The sequence below is a fragment of the Globicephala melas genome, chromosome 9 (assembly GCF_963455315.2).
Source record: "Globicephala melas chromosome 9, mGloMel1.2, whole genome shotgun sequence".
Classification (NCBI taxonomy): domain Eukaryota; kingdom Metazoa; phylum Chordata; class Mammalia; order Artiodactyla; family Delphinidae; genus Globicephala; species Globicephala melas.
In genome coordinates, this window is record NC_083322.1 from 51,680,824 (window position 1) to 51,702,986 (window position 22,163).

Consider the following 22,163-nt stretch of genomic DNA (forward strand, 5'->3'; position numbering starts at 1 on the left):
AATTAACTGTACTCTTTGTACCCACCTAAAAAAAAATTTTTTTTTTTTTTACTGATTTCTCACTGCAGTGCTAGTGATGATTCCCTGCATCTCTATTGCTTCTTCATGCCTTAATACTTAAAAAAATCTGAATAGCAGATATTTGTTAACCGCGTGTCAGAAACTCACGTTAGCTTTTCCATCATATACTCTACCTTTTTCAGTCCAGGACAATAACATTGCCCTGAAATTTGGAGCTTCCTGCTGATGGTATTGTCTTGTAAGTGGCTCGTCAAAGTTTACTAGAGGATACTTTACCTTAGAAACAATAGATAGGTTCCAGTGATACCACTGCATGGTCCAGACTGGCATCATAGAACTCCATCACAAATAACTAATCCGTTAGAGTTTATCTTATACATCCCCAAAGCGCTTGAATGCTTTAGGGCTCATTGTGGATAAACTCTTCTTGGAATGTTGTTTGATTTGTTTTGCATGAGGTCACCTGGTAAGAGCTTCTTAGCTTATCTCAGTTGCTCACAAGAGTCCAGGTAAAACTGCAGAATGTTCTTCAGAACTTCCTTTGTGTACTGTTTAGTGTTCTAACAGTATTTCCTATAACAAGGCTTTGAAAACTCTTAAGTGAACAACAACCAAATATCCAATATTGTATTAAAGCTATGAGTTTAGGACCCAAGGAACACTTGGTGTTTAGCAACATTTTCTAGCCTAATCACTTATTTTTTTTAAAAAAAATTACGTATCATGTAACAAATATTATGATATATAGATACCCCTTGAGAAATCTTGCCTGTGAGATAATTATTACATTTAATAAGACATTATAATGAAGTCATCTTTATGAAGAAGAAGTGTTCAGGACGCTCTCAGATTTTTCAGACTTTCAGATTTGGTTACATGACTCATGTAACCTAAATGGAGCCAAGTCCGTGAAGGTGATCACTGTTCTCACATTCTCACATACCTTATTGTTCGGACACTATGTTTTATTTTGTTTTTCTTAAAAGAAATCCTAATACACAGCATATCAAGAATTATGTCGACAGGTTTTTAAAATACTTTCCGTATTTGTTAAATAATCCCATTTGCTTCTGATATAGCAGTATCACTTGTGTAATTATAAGAGGAGCAGAATGACCATGGACAAACATCTCTTTTAAAATTTTTTTTAGATAATGAGGTATTATCGGGTCCCTTATTTCAACATTATTTCAACATTCCCTTTAGTATCCCAAAGGATGATGAAACATCAGGACATGCCCCCCAAATGCATACTCTGCTATAAAATGTCCTTGTTTATTGTACTGTTTTTCCACTCAAAGTTTTGCATCTTCCTCACTGTTGTACATGATGTAAAGAAAGTTTTTGGCTTAGACTTTGTATTATATATTGTGTTTTTACAGGAGGGAGCCCCAAGCACCTGAGCCTGGGCACTCCCTCGCCCAGACAGTCCCATCCCAAGGCATAAACCCAGGGGGCTCTGACAGCCCCCAGACAGGGAGTCTGGATCACAGGTCAGTCTCCACCTGCCCCTTCATTTTGGGCTGCCACTTAATCCGCCTCCAAGTCCCTTCCTTGGCTGAGAACAGGGTCATTTGGTCTGTGACTGACCCCCAGCGTCTGCTCGGAGGTGGTCCTGGTCCAGCCAGCATCAGCTAATTTTCCTCTGCCTTTCCATCCTGGAGAACACAGAGAGCTCTCCTCTCCTGTCGAACGCATTTTTTTTTTTTTTTTTTGCATGTTGCGCTACAAGCCAAGTCAAGCCACGTAGGCAGATGTATCACAGTTTGATGAAATCCCATCACTCCAGTCAGCACTACCTAGAGATGTTAGGAGGCCCACTGTGAAGACACTTTCATGGGCACATCCCCAGAGGGAACTACAGTTGAGAGCTCTCTTCAGTGACCTCTAGTGAAGTGATCACAGCTTTCTGAGATGTTCCCGGACACAGAGAGAAAGGTCCACCATGTGCAAGTCAGGCCATGTGGCTGTAGGTTTCCTGGAACATCCATGGCTGTTCCTTAGAGCTTCTGAGATTGACAGTGAAAGGAACACATGTCTCCTCCTGGAAGTGGCCGACTGCCTGTGGGTGACTCAGTTTGCTGTGCGGCTGTGTTTCACCCGGTAACAGCTGCATGGGCTTTTTCTATGGTTTTCCCCAGGCCAGAGCATTCACTAGCCTTTATGTGTGGCTGCACTTGCTTTTTGACTTTTTTCTTTTTGTTCAGAGTCTCAGTGGAAATCTTTATGCAAGTTTTAATTGGCTATCTCTGTCAAAAGCACAAGTTGGCAATGATTGTGGCTAAAGGCAAAAAGAAGTGCGAGTTGTTCTCAAGTCAGGGGACACTGTCTTAGCAAAAATGGTCGTGTAAGCATGAAAAACAATCAAGCCCTTCCCTCAGGAGGGAACTCGTGATGTAATTTTGTGGCGTACATTGGTTATAGCTAACAAGTTGAGGAAAATCACTATGGAAAATAATCTAATTTTGTTTGTTTAACTGTGGAAATGTATCTTGATTTAAATGTATCTACTAACTAAAACTAAATATGGAGGAAAGAAGCAGACTTTAACCACAAAAAAAGCAGTGTTTTTTATCACTTTCCCTGGTTTGTTTCCAAATAACTTTAAAAGTTTTATGGAGCTCGAATCTTTATTGTCTATAGCATCTCCAGAAGTTACCTTTTAAATGAGAAAACTCAGTAAAACCTCCAAATTCTTCCATGAGTGAATTTGTTGAAACTGTATTTATTTGACAAGGGCATATTCTAAGAGAATGTGATTTTGCTTGGCTCCCAGGGTAAAAATCAAAAGAAACTGAAAAAAGCCAAAAAACCCCCAAAAACCCTTGCACTCATAATTTTACTGCCTTTAACATTTTTCTTTATGCAGTAATTCTGATGGAGACTTTGGCCAGATCCATCAGGGGAGTGTTAACTAAGGTTGTTGTTATCCTCTGGCAGTCACTCCTTAGTGATCAGACACTTGGAAGGCAACCTGTGAGGGCCATTTCCTACTGGAAACATGAGTGTGGAGTGCACAAAGGGGAGGAAGGGACATCGCAGCTGCACCTAAGTTACTAAACCCACCTTCAAGAACATGGAGGCCTCTTGGGACCACACTTACTGTGCGCTGGGGCTCCAGGATCAGAAGAGTGGGTCCCTTTCTGCTCCTTATAGAGCCAGCTGGGTCACCTTTCTCGTTGACTTCAGCTTGGGATCTGCTCTCAGGAGTGAGACAGAGGCCGTGTAAAATCTTTCCTTTCATATTGGAAAGAGAACGTGGCCCCTTTTAATTGTTCTTGGGGTGTTATATTCCCAAACACCAGGTTGGAATTGCAGCCATCTGAATATTCTCAAAAAGGCCCATTATCATTTGAAAACCAAGAAGCCAAATGAGTGGTGGCGTGGAAAAAGCCACTTTGGAGGTGGGTGAATGGGACTGCTGACAGATCTCTGAGAGAGAGCTTCTGATCCACTTTGGGAAACCACTGGAAAGGCTTTCCCTGAAAGGTTGAATGCATTCTAGAATGCCTTGAGCCTTGTTGTAGCTGAGTTTATTGCCATGTCATTGTACAGACTGCCTCATAATCACCCAGCATCCATCCTGGTTTATTTGCCATAGTCATTAGTGTTTGGAGGGTGAAGAACATCCTTGCTAAGCTTGTGCTGTGTATTTTCAGATTTTCTATCTTGTTCTGCTTTCTTTGTTCCTTCCATTGCTTTCTGCAGGTATTTAAACCCATGGTTCAAAAGAGACTATAATGTAGCTAAGTGGGTAGAAGATGTGAATAAAAACACTGAAGGACCATACTTTAGGTATTTTATAAATTAATTTTATATCCTTTTCAAACTCTCCCAGCACATTCAAATACTGTAGTGTGACTGGCTCTCTATCTTGTATCTCCCAATACAAGTTCCCATAGGTGGAAAGGGTCCTTGTTTATTTGCTGCCTTTTGATCTCTGTTTTTGGCTTCGTGAGCAAGTCTAGTTCTTTTCTGAACGTTTCAAATGAAGCCATTTGAAAGGGTTGCCATTTAGTGCATGTCCCTATCCCCATCTTGAGCTTTTTAGTAGCTTTCTCTTCATGCTATGCTATGTAGTGTTCTATGGGCATGAAACATACTTTCCACTAATAAAGAAGCACTATTAACCTGAACAATTTAATTTCTAGAATCTAGCGGTTTCATAATGCATTTTTCCTACTTACTGCCTGAAGAGTGCATAGTGCATACAAAAACTCAAGGAAAAACGTGAAAAGAAACCATATGAAATGTGGTGGAATTTTACTTTGAGTAAAAACACTGATTTGATGGAACTTGAAAATTGTTGAGGTAACATTGACCACATGAGAGTGTGTGGAATGAGTTTAGGCTTTATTTGTTCAGTACAACCATTTGCTATCAGAGAAGGCTATGCTGGAAAAGGGTTTTACAGATTCTCAAAAAAGCATCTAAAGGAATTTTTTATTCCAGTAAGAATGTCGTTGTCTTACCCTTCAGATAGAACAGGAAACAGATCAGAAACACGATCTTGATTCACAAAAGAGCAGACAGAATACTCCTACATTTTAGAAACTAGCAAATTTACTCAGTTCACTGCAGCTCACGTAACATTAGAGGTCAGAGAGAATTTCCACGGCTCTTAATGGCCATTTTTTTCACTCTTTATAATATCAAACTGACTTCCTAGATGTCAACATCGACTTTATATCTGACTACTTTGTGGACAACTAATGTAAAGAAGCAATATAGACTCAATTACTACCTCTTCTGAACATAACTTCAACAATAAGCTTTCAGATTACTTATTACCATGACTTGGGTCAGCATTTATCAGATATCAAAATATGTATGTGTTTTTAACTCTCAGCACCCATATAAGGTGGACTTTCTCTTCCAGTGTACCATTTAGTTTAGACATGTATAGTTTGAGAAAATGATTAGACCTACCTGCGTTTTAATTTGATCCATACATTTGCATATAACCCAAGGGAAGCATAACCCCTGCCTGCTCACAAAAATATCTCCTGCTTTTATACCCCATCTTTCCCTCCTGCCCTGTCCCTCTGCTAATACCACTTTCGCACTGAACCTCATATACATACACTCACATTCAAACATCCCACCCTCACCTGTAGCTCCCAAGATGGCCAGCGTCAGGAAGACAGGTAAGATGATTTTGAATGTTATTTGGAATCTTGGCTCACCTGCAGTCCTATTTCTCTTTTCCTCAGGCTTGTGGGCAGATTATAATTTGTATTAGCCATGGAACCAAAACACAATGACTTTGGTCCCTTATGGGGTAGGGCTTATATACCTAAATGGACTTAGCATTTTGCAGCAGTAATTTGTGAAATGGTACTCCGGAAGAGTTGATTCACCTCCCTGGGTAAGCTGAGTAGTTTACGTGGCTCCCAGAGAAGAGTTCACATTTCTTAAAACCAGCCCCCAGGTCTGCCCAGAAGCTGCATGACTAAATGTAATTTGGATGGGGAAATGCTTCAGCTCCCCCAGGTGCACGTGCAAAGCTGCAAGGGCAATTGTAGAGGGTTCCTTTATCTCCTTTTGTACTATGAGATGTTGGTCCTACAGTGGACAGTCATAGGAGGAATTCCTTATTAAAAATCCATATTTATGTTTAAAGGCTAGATATAATTCAGAGGAGGGTTACAAGTTAACTGTCATTTGGGGGTTAATAAGGGTTATGCCTGTAAGACTTGGAAATCAACATAGAATTTTTGTGGAAGTGGTGAATAATTGAGGTATCCCAGGGCTTGCAACGCAATGATTCTAACGCAACAGAGTGAATTTCATCCACTGTCTGTCCACACCAAGCCTCATGTAGGAGGCACAGAGCATCCACACCTTGGCTTATGCTCTGCCAGCCCTATGGTTAAGCTCAGGTCTGCTTCATCTGCCGCCAGGTCATTCAGGGCTACTTCTCCTGCCAAAACCACCAATGAGGGCAAAGGTCACTTTATTAGTCACCCACGGGGTGTGGGGTTTGTGGCATCCTTATCAAAATGCAATGTGGGGACTTTGCAGAAAACTGGTCCGAAATACTGCCCAGCATTAAAAAAAAAAAAAAAATTGTATCCATATCACTATGAAGAGCAAAGCAAATGCCAAAAGATTTTGAGCGATCGGAGTGCCTCACTTGGGCTCCCTTACCCAGTTCTCATAGGACAGCATTTGCTCAAATTGTGGTCAATATATATTCAGATCATCACAAAGGAGCAGGTGAGGTCAGAGTGAGAGCATTATCTTCTCCTACCTAGATCCTGGGGGCAGTTCTGTTGGTGACAGTGCTTTACAAGCTCTTAGACGGTTTCCTTACTATTGGGTGTTATCCACTGGATTACTCACTTCATCAGCGGTTTGTGAGTTCTCTTCCATGATCTTGTGGATATGCAGTAACTCTGGAAAGAAACTAATGATAATAACTGTCTGAGTGCCTGCATTGTTCCTTTATTTCTCACAACATCATGAGATGTAGGCATTCTTATTCCCTTTCTATGAAGCAAAAGAGTAACTCGAGATAGCACAGCCAGTAAGTGTCAGAACCTGAATTACGAGCCTGGCTCTGACTCCAAAATCTCTTCTTTTTCCATCCGACTACTATAAAATTTGCACATGAGCACAGCCGAGTGAATAGGTGGTAGGCGTGTGTCCCACGTGTGTGACTGGCCTGGTTTTTGCCTGTTCTGGGGGACAGAAGTGAGATTGGCCTTGCCTATCTACAGAAGGCAAACCCAGGAGGTCTGATGTAGCCCCAAGACACACCACAATCCATTGGCACAGGATGTACCTTCACTGTGTAATTCTAAATGGCACCCACTATGGTTATTACGGTTTTTAAAAACGCAGTAATGATAACGGTTAGCATTTGTCCAAAATTTACTTTGTAAATGAATGAGCTGGGCTGGTGCCTGGTTTTCAGTGGAAGCCAGATTGGAACCACCAACCAAGTAGCCAAGGTCAGAAAAGAGCCTGGAGGTGGTTTTGAAGAAATGTCTTTCGTAGACATTTGTGAAATATGAAGTTTGTTGTTTTCCCTAAACTGATTTACCCTGCCTTGTTCTCTACTCTTATTTTGACGCCTGCTCTGGTGCTGCCCATTCCCCCCAAGATAATTCCCTTGATACTGTCACACACTACCCAACCTCACACCTGATGCCCCTTGCTCCTCCTAAACTGTGCTGCTTGTTTTCTCTTCCCATTAGGGTCCAGAGTGTCAGTTAAAGTAGTGTGTTAGTGTGAGAAGTAGTAAATGTGCAATTTCTGTGGGGTTCTGGAGGACACCACTATGTTTGTTTTTAAAAAACTCATTGGCTTTGGCCAGGGAAAGCTATTTGAGGGGAAGACTGGACTTCCAGCACCCTCACTGGAACGGCCCTGTATGTATACAAAGCTGGTCACTTGGACCCATGGCCGAGTGAATGGCTGGCATGACTTTGAAGCTATAAGCCAATAATACCTCATCCTATGGACACCCACACACACTGCAGAGAATGAAAAAGAGGACTCAGTTTGTATGATCCCCTAAAGTAAACAAGATTTAGCTGTTTGCGTACCTGACTCGTTTTTCTGAACATGGATATCTTATCAGTAGTGATTAGGCTAAAATCCAAACCCAGGTTAATATCCCTAGTTTTAGAAAGATATATTTAAATCTTTACATACAAAAGTATGTGCTCATTCTACACATACTGAATTTGTTTCCTAAAGATCATCGTCCTATTTGAAATGTCTTCCTAAAATGGAAAATAATCATGAGTTTCTGAATTAGAAAAAGATGTGGTAGTACATTGCTTTAATAGTACTTTAAAAAAAATAGTACTTTAGAGGATTTGAAGTACTTACATTCTAAGTTCCAACCATCTCCTCTGCGATGGATAGCATTAATACAGCAGAGGTCAAACAGCTGCAATATTGGGACAGTTCACATTAAGGAGTGAACATTTCTGGACATTTTCCAGAAACAGAGGAAACATTAGGAATTACAGATTTAAAGTAAACTGAATCACTCTTGAGTCTTAAAATTGAGCCAAATCTCAGGGTTTGTAGGAAAAACTATTTTCAAATCTTAGCTTGAATTTAGTGTCCATAAAATAGAAACTGATTTGAAAACTACAGCAGAACCAGAGCAAAGAATGATATATGGATAGGAACGGAAATTTAAAATCAGGGAGAAAAGGACATCTTCATTTGGTGCAGGCAGTACAGTAACTAGATCTCCCCCCTACAGAAGGCTACCACACCACAAGCAGTCGCAGGCTGAGTCAGTCACTTACAGCAGATGCAACGCACCCCACTGAAATAAGTACCTGTGCTTCAGCATGGCGGTGCCACCAGTTCAGTGATGTGGTCATTACCGCCTTGCACCAGGAATTGAGGGGTCATGGATGTGTAGTGGTGACATTTGTGAATGGGTAGCTACTGCCGAATTATCATGTTTATTTTTCATTGACACAGTGTGAATCGAGGCTTTTCACTCTCAGCTGTTTTTTTTTCACTTTAAAGACAAAATAGCAGATATGGTCTCTTCCAGTGCGCTCTGCTTAGTCACAAATATTACCACTGTGCATGCAGAATCAAACAAGAACAGCATAATGTACCAAGAGCTTATGCAGATCTTTCATATGGAATATCTCCACGATGAGAACACATTATCCAAATAGGAAGAATTTTTATTGTTGTGTTTGGTTTTAGTTTTAGTAAAATTCCAGTCATTAAAGTGTTGCCACCTTATTGACATGACAAGTATACCCTACATGAGTTACCAAGGTCTATGTCTATGGCTTAGAATCCTCCCCTATACAGAAATGATGATTGTAGGGACTAATCAGACCATTTTTGTATGTTCTCATCAGACTCTTTGTTTGGCTGGAACTCTGCACTCCTTACCGCTTGCATGTTTACTAATGTGTTATTAAAACCCTCGTATTTGCCTTTGTTCTTTCACGACTAACACACTGGCCTCTGAATGCATGAGTTTTGTGTAAACTGGTGTGTGACTTAGTAACTAATAAATGTGTCAGTTGTACTTTCAGATCTTAAAACTATAATTGGAATTACTGCACTAAAAACATTTTTTACATTAAGTGATAAAAATAAGGTAGACTATTAATATATCGTACACTTAATTTACCACTATGAGCTCTTAGAGTATTTTTTGATCCCTTCTTCATTTTAGCTTTTTAAAAATCTATTCTATAAAAAACCTCATTAGTGGCTTTCTAGCTGAAAAGTATTCTGTGTACTAATATTTAAACAATCCATTGCAGTTTTGAAGTTAGGAAGATAAAATTCTAGCATTCTAGTGTTGTGAATGACAGAGTATGTCCCAGTAGTTAAACCTTTGCAGTAGTGGCCTATGAAAGTAGAAATCAGAGGGTTCTTTCTGAACCCATTTTTCAGATATTTGAAAAGATATTAGGCAATCACATAATATGTATTTCATGTGTTCTCAACGTCTCAGGACTTTATCTCCTGCCAAGTCTCCTTCTTCGTCAACTGGGTCTATTGCCTCCAGCAGAAAATACCCTTATCCAATGCCTCCCCTTCCCGATGAGGAGAAGAAAGTGAACCGACAAAGTGCCAGGGTATGTGGGAACTTCTTCCATATGCTAACATCCTCAGTCATGATCGTTTATCTGTGAGTTGATGTTTTAAAAGAGAGAGCCATTTTTCCTTTTTTTGTTCATAAGAACATGAGAAAAATTGAGTTTGGAAAATAGTAGATTCTTGGGGCTTTTGGGCCCAGATTTGTATTGGCAAATTTGTTTAATTATTGATGAATTCTAGAGATATTTGGCTTATATTAATTATTCACTGCTATATATTTACATCTTTTATTATTCATTGCAGCTACTATATTACAACCTGGAAGAGACAAAACAGAGAGTGTATTTTGCTTTATCAGTTTTTACATATACCTTGAAATGCCAGAGATTAAGTAAACCAGCCTCATTTCCATGCCCAGTTTGCTAACTCAGGCCTTTTGTTGGCTAATAACACCCAGTAGGATTTAAAAAATAGGAACCCATGACAGAAAGTCAGATCAGTGTCTTGGGGATGGGGGTGGAATTTGGTTAACTGTACAAGGAGAGGAACCTTGAAAATCTGTAATATTAAGAGTATGGCGGGGGCTTCCCTGGTGGCGCAGTGGTTGAGAGTCCGCCTGCCGATGCAGGGGACACGGGTTCGTGCCCCGGTCCGGATAGGCCCGTGAGCCATGGCCGCTGGGCCTGCGCGTCCGGAGCCTGTGCTCCGCAACGGGAGAGGCCACATCAGTGAGAGGCCCGCCTACCGCAAAAAAAACCACAAAAAAACAAAACAAAAAAAACAGAGTATGGCCAAGGGTATGGTGAAATTTAGCAACCTTTTATTTAAAAAAAACATTAAAAACATATTTGGAATTTACTATTTTTATAAAAATGATTCATCAGAAGTTTCATGTAAATACTAAGTCCTCCTTTACATTTAAATTATGATTTTATTTAGTCTCACATAATTCCCAGAACACATCCATTATGTGAAATTTGAGATACAGTCGAGTTTAGAGAGGTAGACCAACCCTCAGAAACTTACATGAAAGATATAACTAAAGAATAATTACCTTTATTGGTGTCCAGGCTCTGTTGTGGTCAGTTACACTATAATTTTGATCTTCTCAGAAACAATGTTGCAAAAAAATAAAGCTTTAAAAGCCTGGACAGATTTATCTGCTAGTGGGTCCTTGGTTCCTAGACCTTTTGGTTTTGAAAGATATTTCAGAGCCTCTTGGACCCTGAACTTACATTATGGGGTCCAAGGTAAACATGGATCATTCAAATTTTAACTTGATCAATTCAGAGTCAGTAAGAAAACATGTGCTGGTTAGATCACTATAATCGAAAAGACTTTAAAAACAATCAGTGGTATTTTATTAACCATACAAAAAATTACCTTCATATATTAATATGGGCAATGGTAAAAGATGGAAAGGAAGACGATAACTCAGATTCCCAGCACTCAGCTTTTGGCCTTAAAAAAAAAAAGACTTGTGAGTAGGCATCCACTTGTTTGTGATATAAGTATGTGGTAATGAAACCTTAGGCTGATGTCATTCCTTCCCTCCCCAGGGAATTGCTGAAGTAGAACACCTCACATTTTCTCCGATAAATTGTCTACATTGCTGTTTTGTTCTATCTAACTGGGGACATTCTTTTAACTGTTGTCATGCCAGGGTGCAGGTTTTTGGAGATGTTCCCACATGAGAGCCCATGAAAATGACATCCTCCAGAAGAAATGGCTGGCCCTTGACCTTTTGTCTAGGCTGAGTGGGGCAGCTGCAAAGACTGTAGCCTTGGGGACAGTTGTGTGAAAGGTCTGCTTGGTTCTTGGTTCCCATGAGCAAGTAGCAGAATCCTATGGAATAGGCAGCCCCTGTCTCTGGGCTGTCTTTGTGGGCTGTGGACAATCTAACGAGCAGATCTTTCTATCAGCAAGCCTTCTGTTACAGCTATCCAGACACGGCCAAGGTCATGCCTATTCTTAAAAGCGATGGCTTGGCCATTCTTTGCTCCTTTTTCCTCACTGGGATAATCGTCACCTTCAGGTTTTCCCAGTGTCATTCCTTTGTTCCTCTCTTCTTTCTGCGAGCTGTCATTTATTATTTAATCTTCGTAACCATTTGTGAAGAAACTGGGCTCACTGAAGGTGAAGTCTGGACTCTTAACTACTCTGTATCATCATCTGAGCGTCAATCCAGATCTTCTTTCCCTCAGACGCCCTGCACACCTCCTGCTTAACCATTCATTTTCACTTGTCTCCACCAACAGGTGTCATCCACACACAAAGATCCTCACAGTTGAGAGATTTGGTGTCTTTTTTTAATGAAAAGGACATATAAAGTGGACCTAAAGTAGGTAACAGAATATTTCCATGAAGAGTCAAGAGAACATATTAAGAGAATCTGTAGAGAAACATCCACTTAGTCACTTAGCTATTTCTTCTTTTTTTTTCCCTTAGAAACTCATTGGGTATCATACTATGACTGGCCTCAGATTTCCAGTAAAAATGGGATTTGGTTGGAAATTGGATGCAACCTATGTTACACTAATCTTAGTCTTTCTTTGTTCATGTTCATAATAATTATACCCACATGATATTGCCTGGAAACATATTTTATCAGCTTGATCTTTTTTCTTTTTTTTTAATTGGCGTTCCTTCTTTGGTGAACTGAATTGCACTTATATTTGATCATGCCAAACTTGTATTCAGTCCATTAAGGCAATTACTGAGTATTTTAGAAATTAGATATCAATGGGGCTGGTAAAAAGAAATGGTGGCAGAGGCCAGGAGAGGGAAGAGGTGAGGGAATTACGAAATTGACATCCTGCCCTGGATACATCATTCTACTCTGATATGTCCACTCCTGAGAGAGGACAATTGTTTAGCAGATAGTGATGGATTTGGAGAGTATATAGCCTGACCACAGGCCCAGAGCAATGATTTTTAATTGGGTGGTGGTGGTATTAATGGACTCACACTTTCCTAAGGTCAGTAGTTCTCAGCATTGACTGTACTGAATTGTCTGAAGGACTTTTAAAATATACTGATGCCTGAGTCCCAACCAGAGAGATTCTGATTTAGTTGGTCTGGTGTGCTGTCTAGGCAGTGGGATTTTTAAAACATCCCCAGATCATTGAAATGTACAGCTGGGTTGAGAACCACTGTTCTAGATGGCTGTATCAGAATCCTGGGGAAAATAAGGGTATGTGTAGTTTTAAAAAAATAATATTTTAAATTATTTCATTTGAGACACAATATTTAATTTATTCAAAATTTCAAGTAATATTGGGTGGGCCAAAAAGTTCGTTTGGTTTTTTCCATAAGATGGCTCTAGTAGCACTTAGTTGTCTTTAACTGCACTCGAAACAGTTTTGTTGGATTGGATTGTGACAGCTGTCATGTCAGCGTGCATTTAAAAAAAAACTTATCAAAATTGGTGAATTTTTGTGTAGCCATTTTAATTTTTAAGATGGAAGAGAAAAGCAACATTTCAGCATGTTATGCTTTATTATTTCAAGAAAGGTAAAAATGCAACTGAAAAGCAAAAAAAAGATTTGTGCAGTGTATGGAGAAGGTGCTGTGACTGATCGAACGTGTCAAAAGTGGTTTGTGAAGTTTTGTGCTGGAGATTTCTCACTGGATGATGCTCCACAGTCGGGTAGACCAGTTGAAGTTGATAGCGATCAAATCGAGATATTAATTGAGAACGATCAATGTTATACCACGTGGGAGATAGCCAGCATACTCAAAATATCCAAATCAAGCATTGAAAATCATTTGCACCAGCTTGGTTATTTGAATTGCTTTGACGTTTGGGTTCCCCATAAGCAAAAAAAAAACCTTCTTGACCATATTTACACATGTGATTCTCTACTGAAACGTAATGAAAATGTTCCCTTTTTAAAACGAATTGTGACAGGCGATGAAAAGTGTATACTGTACAATAACGTGGAACGGAAGAAAGTGTGGGGCAAGCGAAATGAACCACCACCAACCACACCAAAGGCGGGTCTTCATCCAAAGAATGTGATGTTGCATATATGGTGGGATTGGAAGGGAGTCCTCTATTATGAGCTCCTTCCAGAAAAACTAAATGATTAATTCCCACAGGTACTGCATACAGTTAAACCAACTGAAAGCAGCACTCAACAAAAAGCATCCGGAATTAGTCAACAGAAAACGCATAATCTTCCATCAGGATAACGCAAGACCGCATGCTTCTTTGATGACCAGGCAAAAACTATTACAGCTTGGCTGGGAAGTTCTGATTCATCTGCCGTATTCACCAGACATTGCACCTTCGGATTTCCATTTATTTCGGTCTTGACAAAATTCTCTTAATGTAAAAAAATTCAGTTCCCTGGAAGACTGTAAAAGGCACCTGGAACAGTTCTTTGCTCAAAAAGATAAAAAGTTTTGGGAAGATGGAATTATGAAGTTGCCTGAAAAATGGCAGAAGGTAGTGGAACAAAAGGGTGAATATATTGTTCAATAAAGTTTTTGGTGAAAATGAAAAACGTGTCTTTTATTTTTACTTGAAAACCGAAGGAACTTTTTGGCCAGCCCAATATTAAATGAGGATGTGAGGGTTTTGTGTATTGAAAGGTGGCCGCTGTTAAAAACGTGGAGACTCAGGTTTAGAGGAAAAAGAGAACTAAAAATTAGAGTGTTTATTTTATCCATTATGAGACTTCGCATCCACAATCACATAAGTATAGATGAAATTACCGAATCTTTTTCATCTTTGTAGCTCAGAATATGTCTGTTTCCTGCTTTCGCAGTGTGAAATTTTGCTTTTCTCTGTTGTGCAGCTATGGGAGACATCCATTTAAGATCAGCTGTTTACATGTGATACATCGAAACTGTTTACTTCAACTTTTATAGAAACTCAGCCTCACTGAATCACTGCAAATCTATCTGCTCTTCAAACAACTCGAAAACATCTCTGAATGCCACAGAGGAGAGGAAGCCGAGACTCACATCTGGATACCATTTTCTTTTTGTCATTGGCTTCAGATTTAATTGAACCATGAAAAGAACTACTAAAATGTTACACTATAACATGGAACAACTAAGGTACTGGTATGTTAATGGATAATCCGCATGACAGATACATGTAGAAATATCACTGAAATTAACTCACATGACCCAAATGTAGCAAGTTTCCTAAGGGACAATAATGGATTCAGAACTCGACATTCTGAAGCACATCCTCATTGTAGACAATAATGCTATGTGCATGAGGCTTCTGTTTATTGTTTTCCACATTTAAGGAAACAACATCCCATAATAGAAACTAGCATGCTGGGCTAAGGCATATAGGATTTCTTCTGCAGGACTTTAAAGCTTGAGAGGCCAATATCCCATATGCTAACTGTAAACATGTATTTTTCTTTTTTTTTCTTTTTTTTTTTACTTTTCATATTTATATCAGCATACAAGGACAATTGTACATATGTAAACATTTTTAAAATTTTAAAAAAAAGCAGCTGTTACACACAAGTGTATTTTGCCAGATGCCTAAAAACAATCAGTCACAATCACGTCATCATCGTCCATCGAATGGTCTTTCAAGATTATGACCGGATGATGTTGTAAATATAGTGGTCAGGGCTGTATGTGTGTCTCCCCATAACTGGTATTTGTCCAAACCATGTGCTATCCCTTTAAAGTGTGCACAGTCTACAGGCAGTTTTATTGAGTAATTAATTGAACAAGAGAACGAAATGTCCGACAGAACTTAGGGCCTCCACAGCTTGCTTACTGCCTCAAGGCGCTCTGCTAGCAGCTGGCTGCTCCCTGGGAATCCTCCAGCCTGTCCATCTTCCTTCTGGGGGCTACAGCACCTGCCTCAGTGGCTATTCTTTTTCGGTGCCAGAGCACATCTGCTAGTCTCACCTGGGGGGTCCTGTGAGCCCCACAGCAGTGTGTCCTGCTGAGTTAAACAAATGCACCAAAGACACAGGAGGCCACAGCTGCTGATGCATTGGTAGCTTCCAACTTGCCAGTACTCTAACCTTTTGTGGCCTAAACTTTTGTGCTTTAACAAAGCTTTTTAGCCACCCTTCTCTGTGACATGAATGACGTGTTTTAATGAAAACAACTTTCACACTGTTTATTGAGGGTATTTATCATCGGTGGGACGTGAGTCCCAGCAGGTCATTCTGCACTGATTTGTAAGTAAGATATGGAAGGTTCTACCAGCTGGGCTGGGAAGCCTCAACAGGTCGCAGAGGGTTCAAAGAAACCTAAAACCCCAAGGGTGCAGCAACTGTGAAGTTATCCAAACAGCCGGCAAGGGGTAGAATCTGATGTTCTGAACTCTCTACGTTTTTAATCCATAGAAAAGTGAGAAATCTATGTTAAATCCCCTTCTTTAAAACCAAAGTTCGATAGCTGTCATCATGCAGCTCTGCCATTCTCAAAGAAAACTTCTCTTGGGAGGCGACCCTAAGTGAGCTCCGAAATTAATGGGATCAATCAGATGCTCTGATGTAAAGAGTACTTCTGAATTTTCTAATTTTCTCTCTTTCTTGAGAGGAATGGAATCTGCAGACAAGGTTTCAGAAATATCCTCTAAATTTGATCTCTGCCAGTAGTGTCCGAGAACAAAACCCATTTCATCTCCGTGTGTAATCATCTTGGAGGCCCAAACTAAAGGGCCCATTAGAAGGCAGTGTTTTCTCCTCTATGTGTCTATGTCTTCCGTAACAGACCTCTCTTCTGAAAGTCTTTGAAAACATTTGAAAAGCAGTTTAATGATCCAAAATGATAAAGTATAAACAGCAGTTTTCATGACAGGAAGGGATGTGATTGTCGAGACTATGATAAAATGATCCATCAGTCTCAAGTTGGGTGATGTTGCCATGTAGCCCAAACCAAGGACAGGAGGGCAGACAGATTTAAAGATGTAGCAAATAAAGTGGCTTTTGACCAAGATCACTTTAATGTGCACTGAATGTTTTCTGATATTGAGTGTAAAAAAGGCTAATGTTAGAAGGTTTATTTTGACTATAAAAGAGTTCTAGATTTGAATGTAAGATACCTTATGTAAATATGCTTCCTAGTTATGGTTACACATCCCTCATTTGAAAGAATCCACAAATGATTAGCTATGTAGTCAATGGATCCCTTCACCCTTCTGTCTTTCCTCACCTTCTGAATTATTTTTACATGAAGATTATTATTTCAAGTGAAAAAATCATTATTTGTGCCTTTTGGGAGACATGGTTGCTCTAGAGGTATACAGTTTATAGTCATCCTCCTCGATAATAAACTTCACATAGAACTGAATGAAAAGTGCTTTATTTGCAGAGAGACTATGATTTGTGGGCTCTCCCGTTGCGGAGCACAGGCTCCGGATGCGCAGGCTCAGCGGCCATGGCTCACGGGCCCAGCCGCTCCGCGGCATGTGGGATCTTCCCAGACCGGGGCACGAACCCGTGTCCCCTGCATCGGCAGGCGGACTCTCAACCACTGCGCCACCAGGGAAGCCCCGAGAGACTATGATTTTATAGTACCTTTGATGTTCTATTCTAGGTATCTACTCTATCTAGGAATGTGTAAACATTCTTACAGCCATTTGCCGCATTCTTTGACAAGTTTATAATTTCAGTGGCTAGTTGTGAGAAGTAACCTATATGTGAACTCATGGTTGGTGTTCTAGATGTATTTCTAAATATCTATGACTTTTCATCCACTGAAGCAGGGAGAATGGACCCATGGCACTAAACGCAAGCACAGCATTATTATTATTATTAATTTTTTTTGAGTATCTATTTTGGAGAGCAACTTTGAGGCCACATAACAGTTTGTATCATGAAACTAATATTTATAGCCCCCAGTCAACTATAGGACTGTTATACTAAGCAGAGAAGAGCAGCTTTTTGGCCTTTGTGTTCCATTGTATGCCTTTTTCCTCTCTTTCTGAAGTTTTGTGCGTAGATTAGACTTCAGATTGACAACTCTGCAGCCTGAGATGTTCCATTTATCCATATTTGTTACAGTATAGTAAACCCTGATTTAAAGCAACACATATCTCGCCCCTAAGAGTGTCAGCAAAGGAGGTGTGGGAAACATGGAGCTATAAAGGAGCTGACTGGTCAGATTAACTGGTCTCTGTGTCCAGCCCCTCATTCTTTAGACAGGAAGGGGCACCCTCCTCTGGGGTCTCCCAGCTAGAAAGTGGCCCCCAGGCCACATGCAATCGGTGGAAAGGAATAAACTCCTCAAACAGTGCAGCATCAGGAGGCCTTTCAATTTGTGGTTGCTGTATTTTTTTAAAGATACCCAGTGCTTTTCCTTAAAATAAAATGTTGACTAATAAAGTAAATGCCAAAGCTATTTTCCAGGTTGATATATAGGTGCTTTATTAAATGATACTACAGTTTCACTCCCCTGCCCACCTCCACCACCCCCCTTGCTTTAAAAAGGCTTTTAAAATTGTGTTACTGCGTAAAGTCAATCCAGCATAGATTTCTGAACATAAGATTGATAGGGTTTCTAAAAGAAGTTGCTGAAAAGATAAAATCAGGTATTCTGTGCACTTCCACAGAAGGACTATTTATGTTTGAATTCCCAAACAGTCTTAACATTTCTCTATTTTTTCTGTTGATCCCCTTGCAGATTTGCATAATTTAATCCCCTCTGTTGTCTCAGATCTTTTTGTGTCTGCTTTACCTTTTACCTTCTTAGGTTTTCTTTAATTTTTATAGTTACCTATGGGCTAGAGGAAATATGGTATTTCTGTTCACTTTCAGTGTTTCAAAATTGTTCATTTGTTAATCTCATCCATTCTTCATTTCCTGCTGTTATGTAGTTCTATTTTAACATATATATTTAGTGCTTTAAATATTTCCTTGTGTTATTCGACATGATAATAAATCCTTACGTAAAGAGAAGACTATTTTATTTTACTTTATTTTACTTAAAAAGGGAATATACTGGAACTTACCGAGTAGCTTGCCGAGTATATGGGAAGGGGAGCTGAATAAAGGCAGTGAGGGAAGGAAAGGGAAGCAGGCCTGCTGCCCCCGCAGCCTGATAGAACACCGCCCCCTGCTACCAGGACGCCCCCTATGGGCAGCATTTTTTTTTTTTTTTTTGGCCAAGCCGCATGTGGGATCTTAAATTCCCCCACGAGAGATCAAACCTGTTCCCCCTGCAGTGGAAGCGCAGCGTCTTAATCACTGGACCGCCAGGGAAGTCACTGGGCAGCATATTTTAAGTACAATCGTACCAGTTGGTAAGTTGACATGAATTTTACATGAAACGTTCTGACTCCCATTTGTAGCATGATGTCTACTTTTTTATGCTTCTAATTATTTTTTTCTATCCCGTCTATGTTTCCTCTAAAACTGACACTCAAATACTTCTTTTCTTAAATTGAGTCAAGATGAATTTCTCATTCTATTAGCTTAAAATATATACGAAGCAAACATAGGGCTTAATTGGAGGCTCAAACTTTGAATTTTTCTCCTCTGAGCTATTTTCTGAAGGGCTAAGACTTCTGATTTCGGAGGCAGCAACTCTCCTCCAGCCTGGGAGAGCTAAGAACTTTCCTAAACAGCTTCCCCTGTTTATTGGACCCTGAGGAGCCCAGCCTGCTCTTGTGAAAATCAGCTGAGAGGGAGCAGCCTATCTGGCTCTGGGTGTGTGCTGGGGTCTGGGCGTGGGGGTTGGAGCAGCCACACCTGCTGGGAACCTTCGGGGCATGCTCCTAGCCTCTGCTCTGTGGGCAGGTGCTTTTAATTCCAAGAGGAATTTTCCACCCCACCTGCAGATGCGGAGCAAACAAAGATGGAGCCGGCTCTTAGAAATCAGGAGTATTTCTTCTTTGTCAGAGTCCCCCAAATGGGGCATCTTATGGTTCAGTTTGTAGGTAGAAAGACAAAACATTCGGAAACAACAAAAACCTGCCTAGTGTTTTTGTCCTTTATATCCATAGCCTGACAAACAGTAAGCATTCTCACTGTGGGTTTGAGAGATGCTTCCAGACCCTTCCTACTTCCAGAGTCGCTCTCTCTTCAGTAGCTGGCAGACCTTTTCTCCTGACTAGGAACTTTCACTGTCATGGAGGTAAGTCACTTATTCGCCTGAACTGGCACTCAGGGAACCATTGGGGCGTGGAATTAGGGGAGAGAGGCACTTTTAGCCTTCCGTTGGCATCTGGGCGTGGATTATGCAACTTGGGAAGTCACTGAGAGATTGGTTGTCAGGGTGTGTTTCAGGCTGGAGGGGAGATAAGAAACAGCAAGGCTTGGGAGGTCATGGGGCATTTAGCCCTGGATAGGAGCAGAATGGAGAGGCGCAGGGAGAGCTCAGAAGCCAAGACAGTGGAAGAGCACAGGTCGGCCACTGGTGGTATGATAGGGAGAGGTGCTGCGTGCCTAGGGCAGACCTGTGTGCTTTGCAGTTTTACTGAGTGTTGGCTGTGTAAAGCCTCATTGTCTAGTCATAATGGGCCAATGCCTGGTGTGGCTGTCCCTGTTGCATCGTTCATAGAACCTGTATTGTACCTGGAGGTGCTTCAAGGCTGACAGAGGTTTGGCTTAAGGACATCATCATTTCATGCTTTTAGGTGTCCCTGAAATCAAAACCAGGGAAAAAGTGTTTTTTTTTTTCTTTTCTGTTTTTCGTTTTTTACAAAAAGGCATACAATGAGTCTAGCAATGTTGAGATAATGTGCTTAACAAATTCATCAATACTGCTTTTGAAGAGTTATGAGTTTTTGAAGAAACGCGCGTTTTCCTCTCGTTAAAAAATACATATGCATACAATACTGTACTATACTATGATACGTTTACTTTAGGGCTTAGTCTCTCGTTTTATGAAGTTTCAGATGTGGATTTGTGTTTTGATGGTCAAGCTCTTAAAAAATGCAAAGAGCCCCCAAATCTTTAAACACAGTGGTGCTAAGTTACACTAGATAACACAATACAGAAAGTGCTGATAGGAATTAATACATTTATTCAGTAATAATACAAGAGTTCTTGCTAAATTATACGTGTGTATCACTGCCTGATGAGAATCCCCACTTTTCTAATCCAGTACAAAATCAAACTGTGATTCTACAGCCAGTCTTTTTAATGGGTAAAAATGACCCAACATCTTTGTTTTGTATGGAAAACTTTTTTTTTTTTACACTAACTTCAGAGATGCTTAGCAAAGGTTTATTCAGAATAATAAGCACATGCTCCTTTTTTAACTTGCTGGGAGAGGATTGCCTCTCCAATTTAGCATCACAAAAAGACAACTTCTTTTAAAAACTGAGCGTTTTTACCTAAACATAGCAGTTCGTATGTTAGCCAGTGTAGGTCTGCACTGGTGTTTTCCACATCTATCATCTTCAAGGGGTGATGTCCCATCTACAGCTAGTGGAAGACACTGCGTGGGGAAGTGTTAATGGCGGCACCGTTTCACTTTCGGTAAGCAGGTAATCAGGTGTATATAGTTTGGCTTCATTTTAACATTATATTCTCTCGGCTACTCTGCACTTCGGGTTCTTAAGCTACTTTAAACATTATTACCGGGTTTTGGCAAACAGCAACTGAAATATATGGCGACTGCCTTCCAGATCAAGTGCGATTTGTTTCATGGCTGTTCGAGTTATAAAGTTGTTATATGTAGGTAAACAAAATCTTGCTGTTTTTAAAGGTCACTGTAACTTAAGGTTCAGATTTCTGGCACAATTTTATTAGTATTCACTTCTGAAGCTAATAAGGTACCACGCTTTTCTATGTTACTCTCATTGTAACATCAATAAAGTGACTTTCAATAAAAGATTTATGTTATTTTGATGCGTGACTCTCTTTAATCCTGCTTTTCTCCCAGTCACTCTTTCTCTTTCAGAAGCTCTGTGGGCATGCTGCTGGGGGCTCTTTCTTTTCTGTTCCACGCGGTTCTAGAATGGACCATTGGCATGGGGAGAAATACCATGATCTTTAGTGAAGCCTGAATGTTTACTTTCTTGGACAATTGCCCCAGCTGGGTGGCATATGGAGTCTTCTCTATCCACCTGCCTTATTTCATGAACACTTTCTCCCTCACCCTAATAAGGATCAATTTACTATAGTCTGTCCTAGAGCCCAGGCAGTGGTGCTCATTTAATGAGTTCACTTGTGTCAGACTGTAAAGCATTGCACCTTGGATGGGCTAAGTTTGGGTCCATGAATTCACTGCCTAAAGAATTTTTCCACCCGGCCTTTTCATCATCTCCCCAGCAGCCCTTTCATCTACCAGTCTTTACCCTGGCACTTGGAATTTCCTTGCCTTCAGCTCCTAGTCTGCTGAGGAAAAAAGCAGTTATAAGTAAAGTACTGTTTTAATGTGAGAAAACCAGAAGTCATTGACTAAGGGTTTGTACATTTATTATGAGATTAAAAAAATGGTGATTACATATAGCTCCATTTCTTCAATTTATAGTATTTTAGGCATATAATAATCCACTAAGATAAACACTGAAACAGTAACACACTCAGCGAAGCAAAAGCAAAGTCTAGATCAGAGATAGCATTAGTTCTCGCTCACATGCCATTTCGTGGACTGACGGTACCGCCTGGAACATCACGCTGAAGTGGAGTCTAGACTTTTTGGCTCAATAGGAG

General features: G+C 40.3%; 1 protein-coding gene across 18 annotated transcripts in view; it reads left to right on the forward strand.

The window, feature by feature from the left end:
• The window catches only part of ADAM22 (ADAM metallopeptidase domain 22), a 242,910-nt gene extending 221,554 nt beyond the window's left edge, over nucleotides 1-21,356 (forward strand). For 6 of the 18 annotated variants that reach the window (XM_060304539.1, XM_060304542.1, XM_060304546.1 and 3 more), the window contains 2 exons: nucleotides 9,482-9,605; nucleotides 14,370-21,356. In XM_060304539.1, the coding sequence (XP_060160522.1) occupies nucleotides 9,482-9,605; nucleotides 14,370-14,390 (145 nt within the window). In that variant the 3' untranslated portion in view covers nucleotides 14,391-21,356. Of the gene's footprint in view, nucleotides 1-1,403; nucleotides 1,515-3,729; nucleotides 3,817-5,138; nucleotides 5,169-9,481; nucleotides 9,606-13,668; nucleotides 14,323-14,369 lie in introns of those variants that run through there. The other 12 variants (XM_060304536.1, XM_060304533.1, XM_060304545.1 and 9 more) reach the window with 8 other exon arrangements.
• Nucleotides 21,357-22,163: the final 807 nt, after the last annotated feature.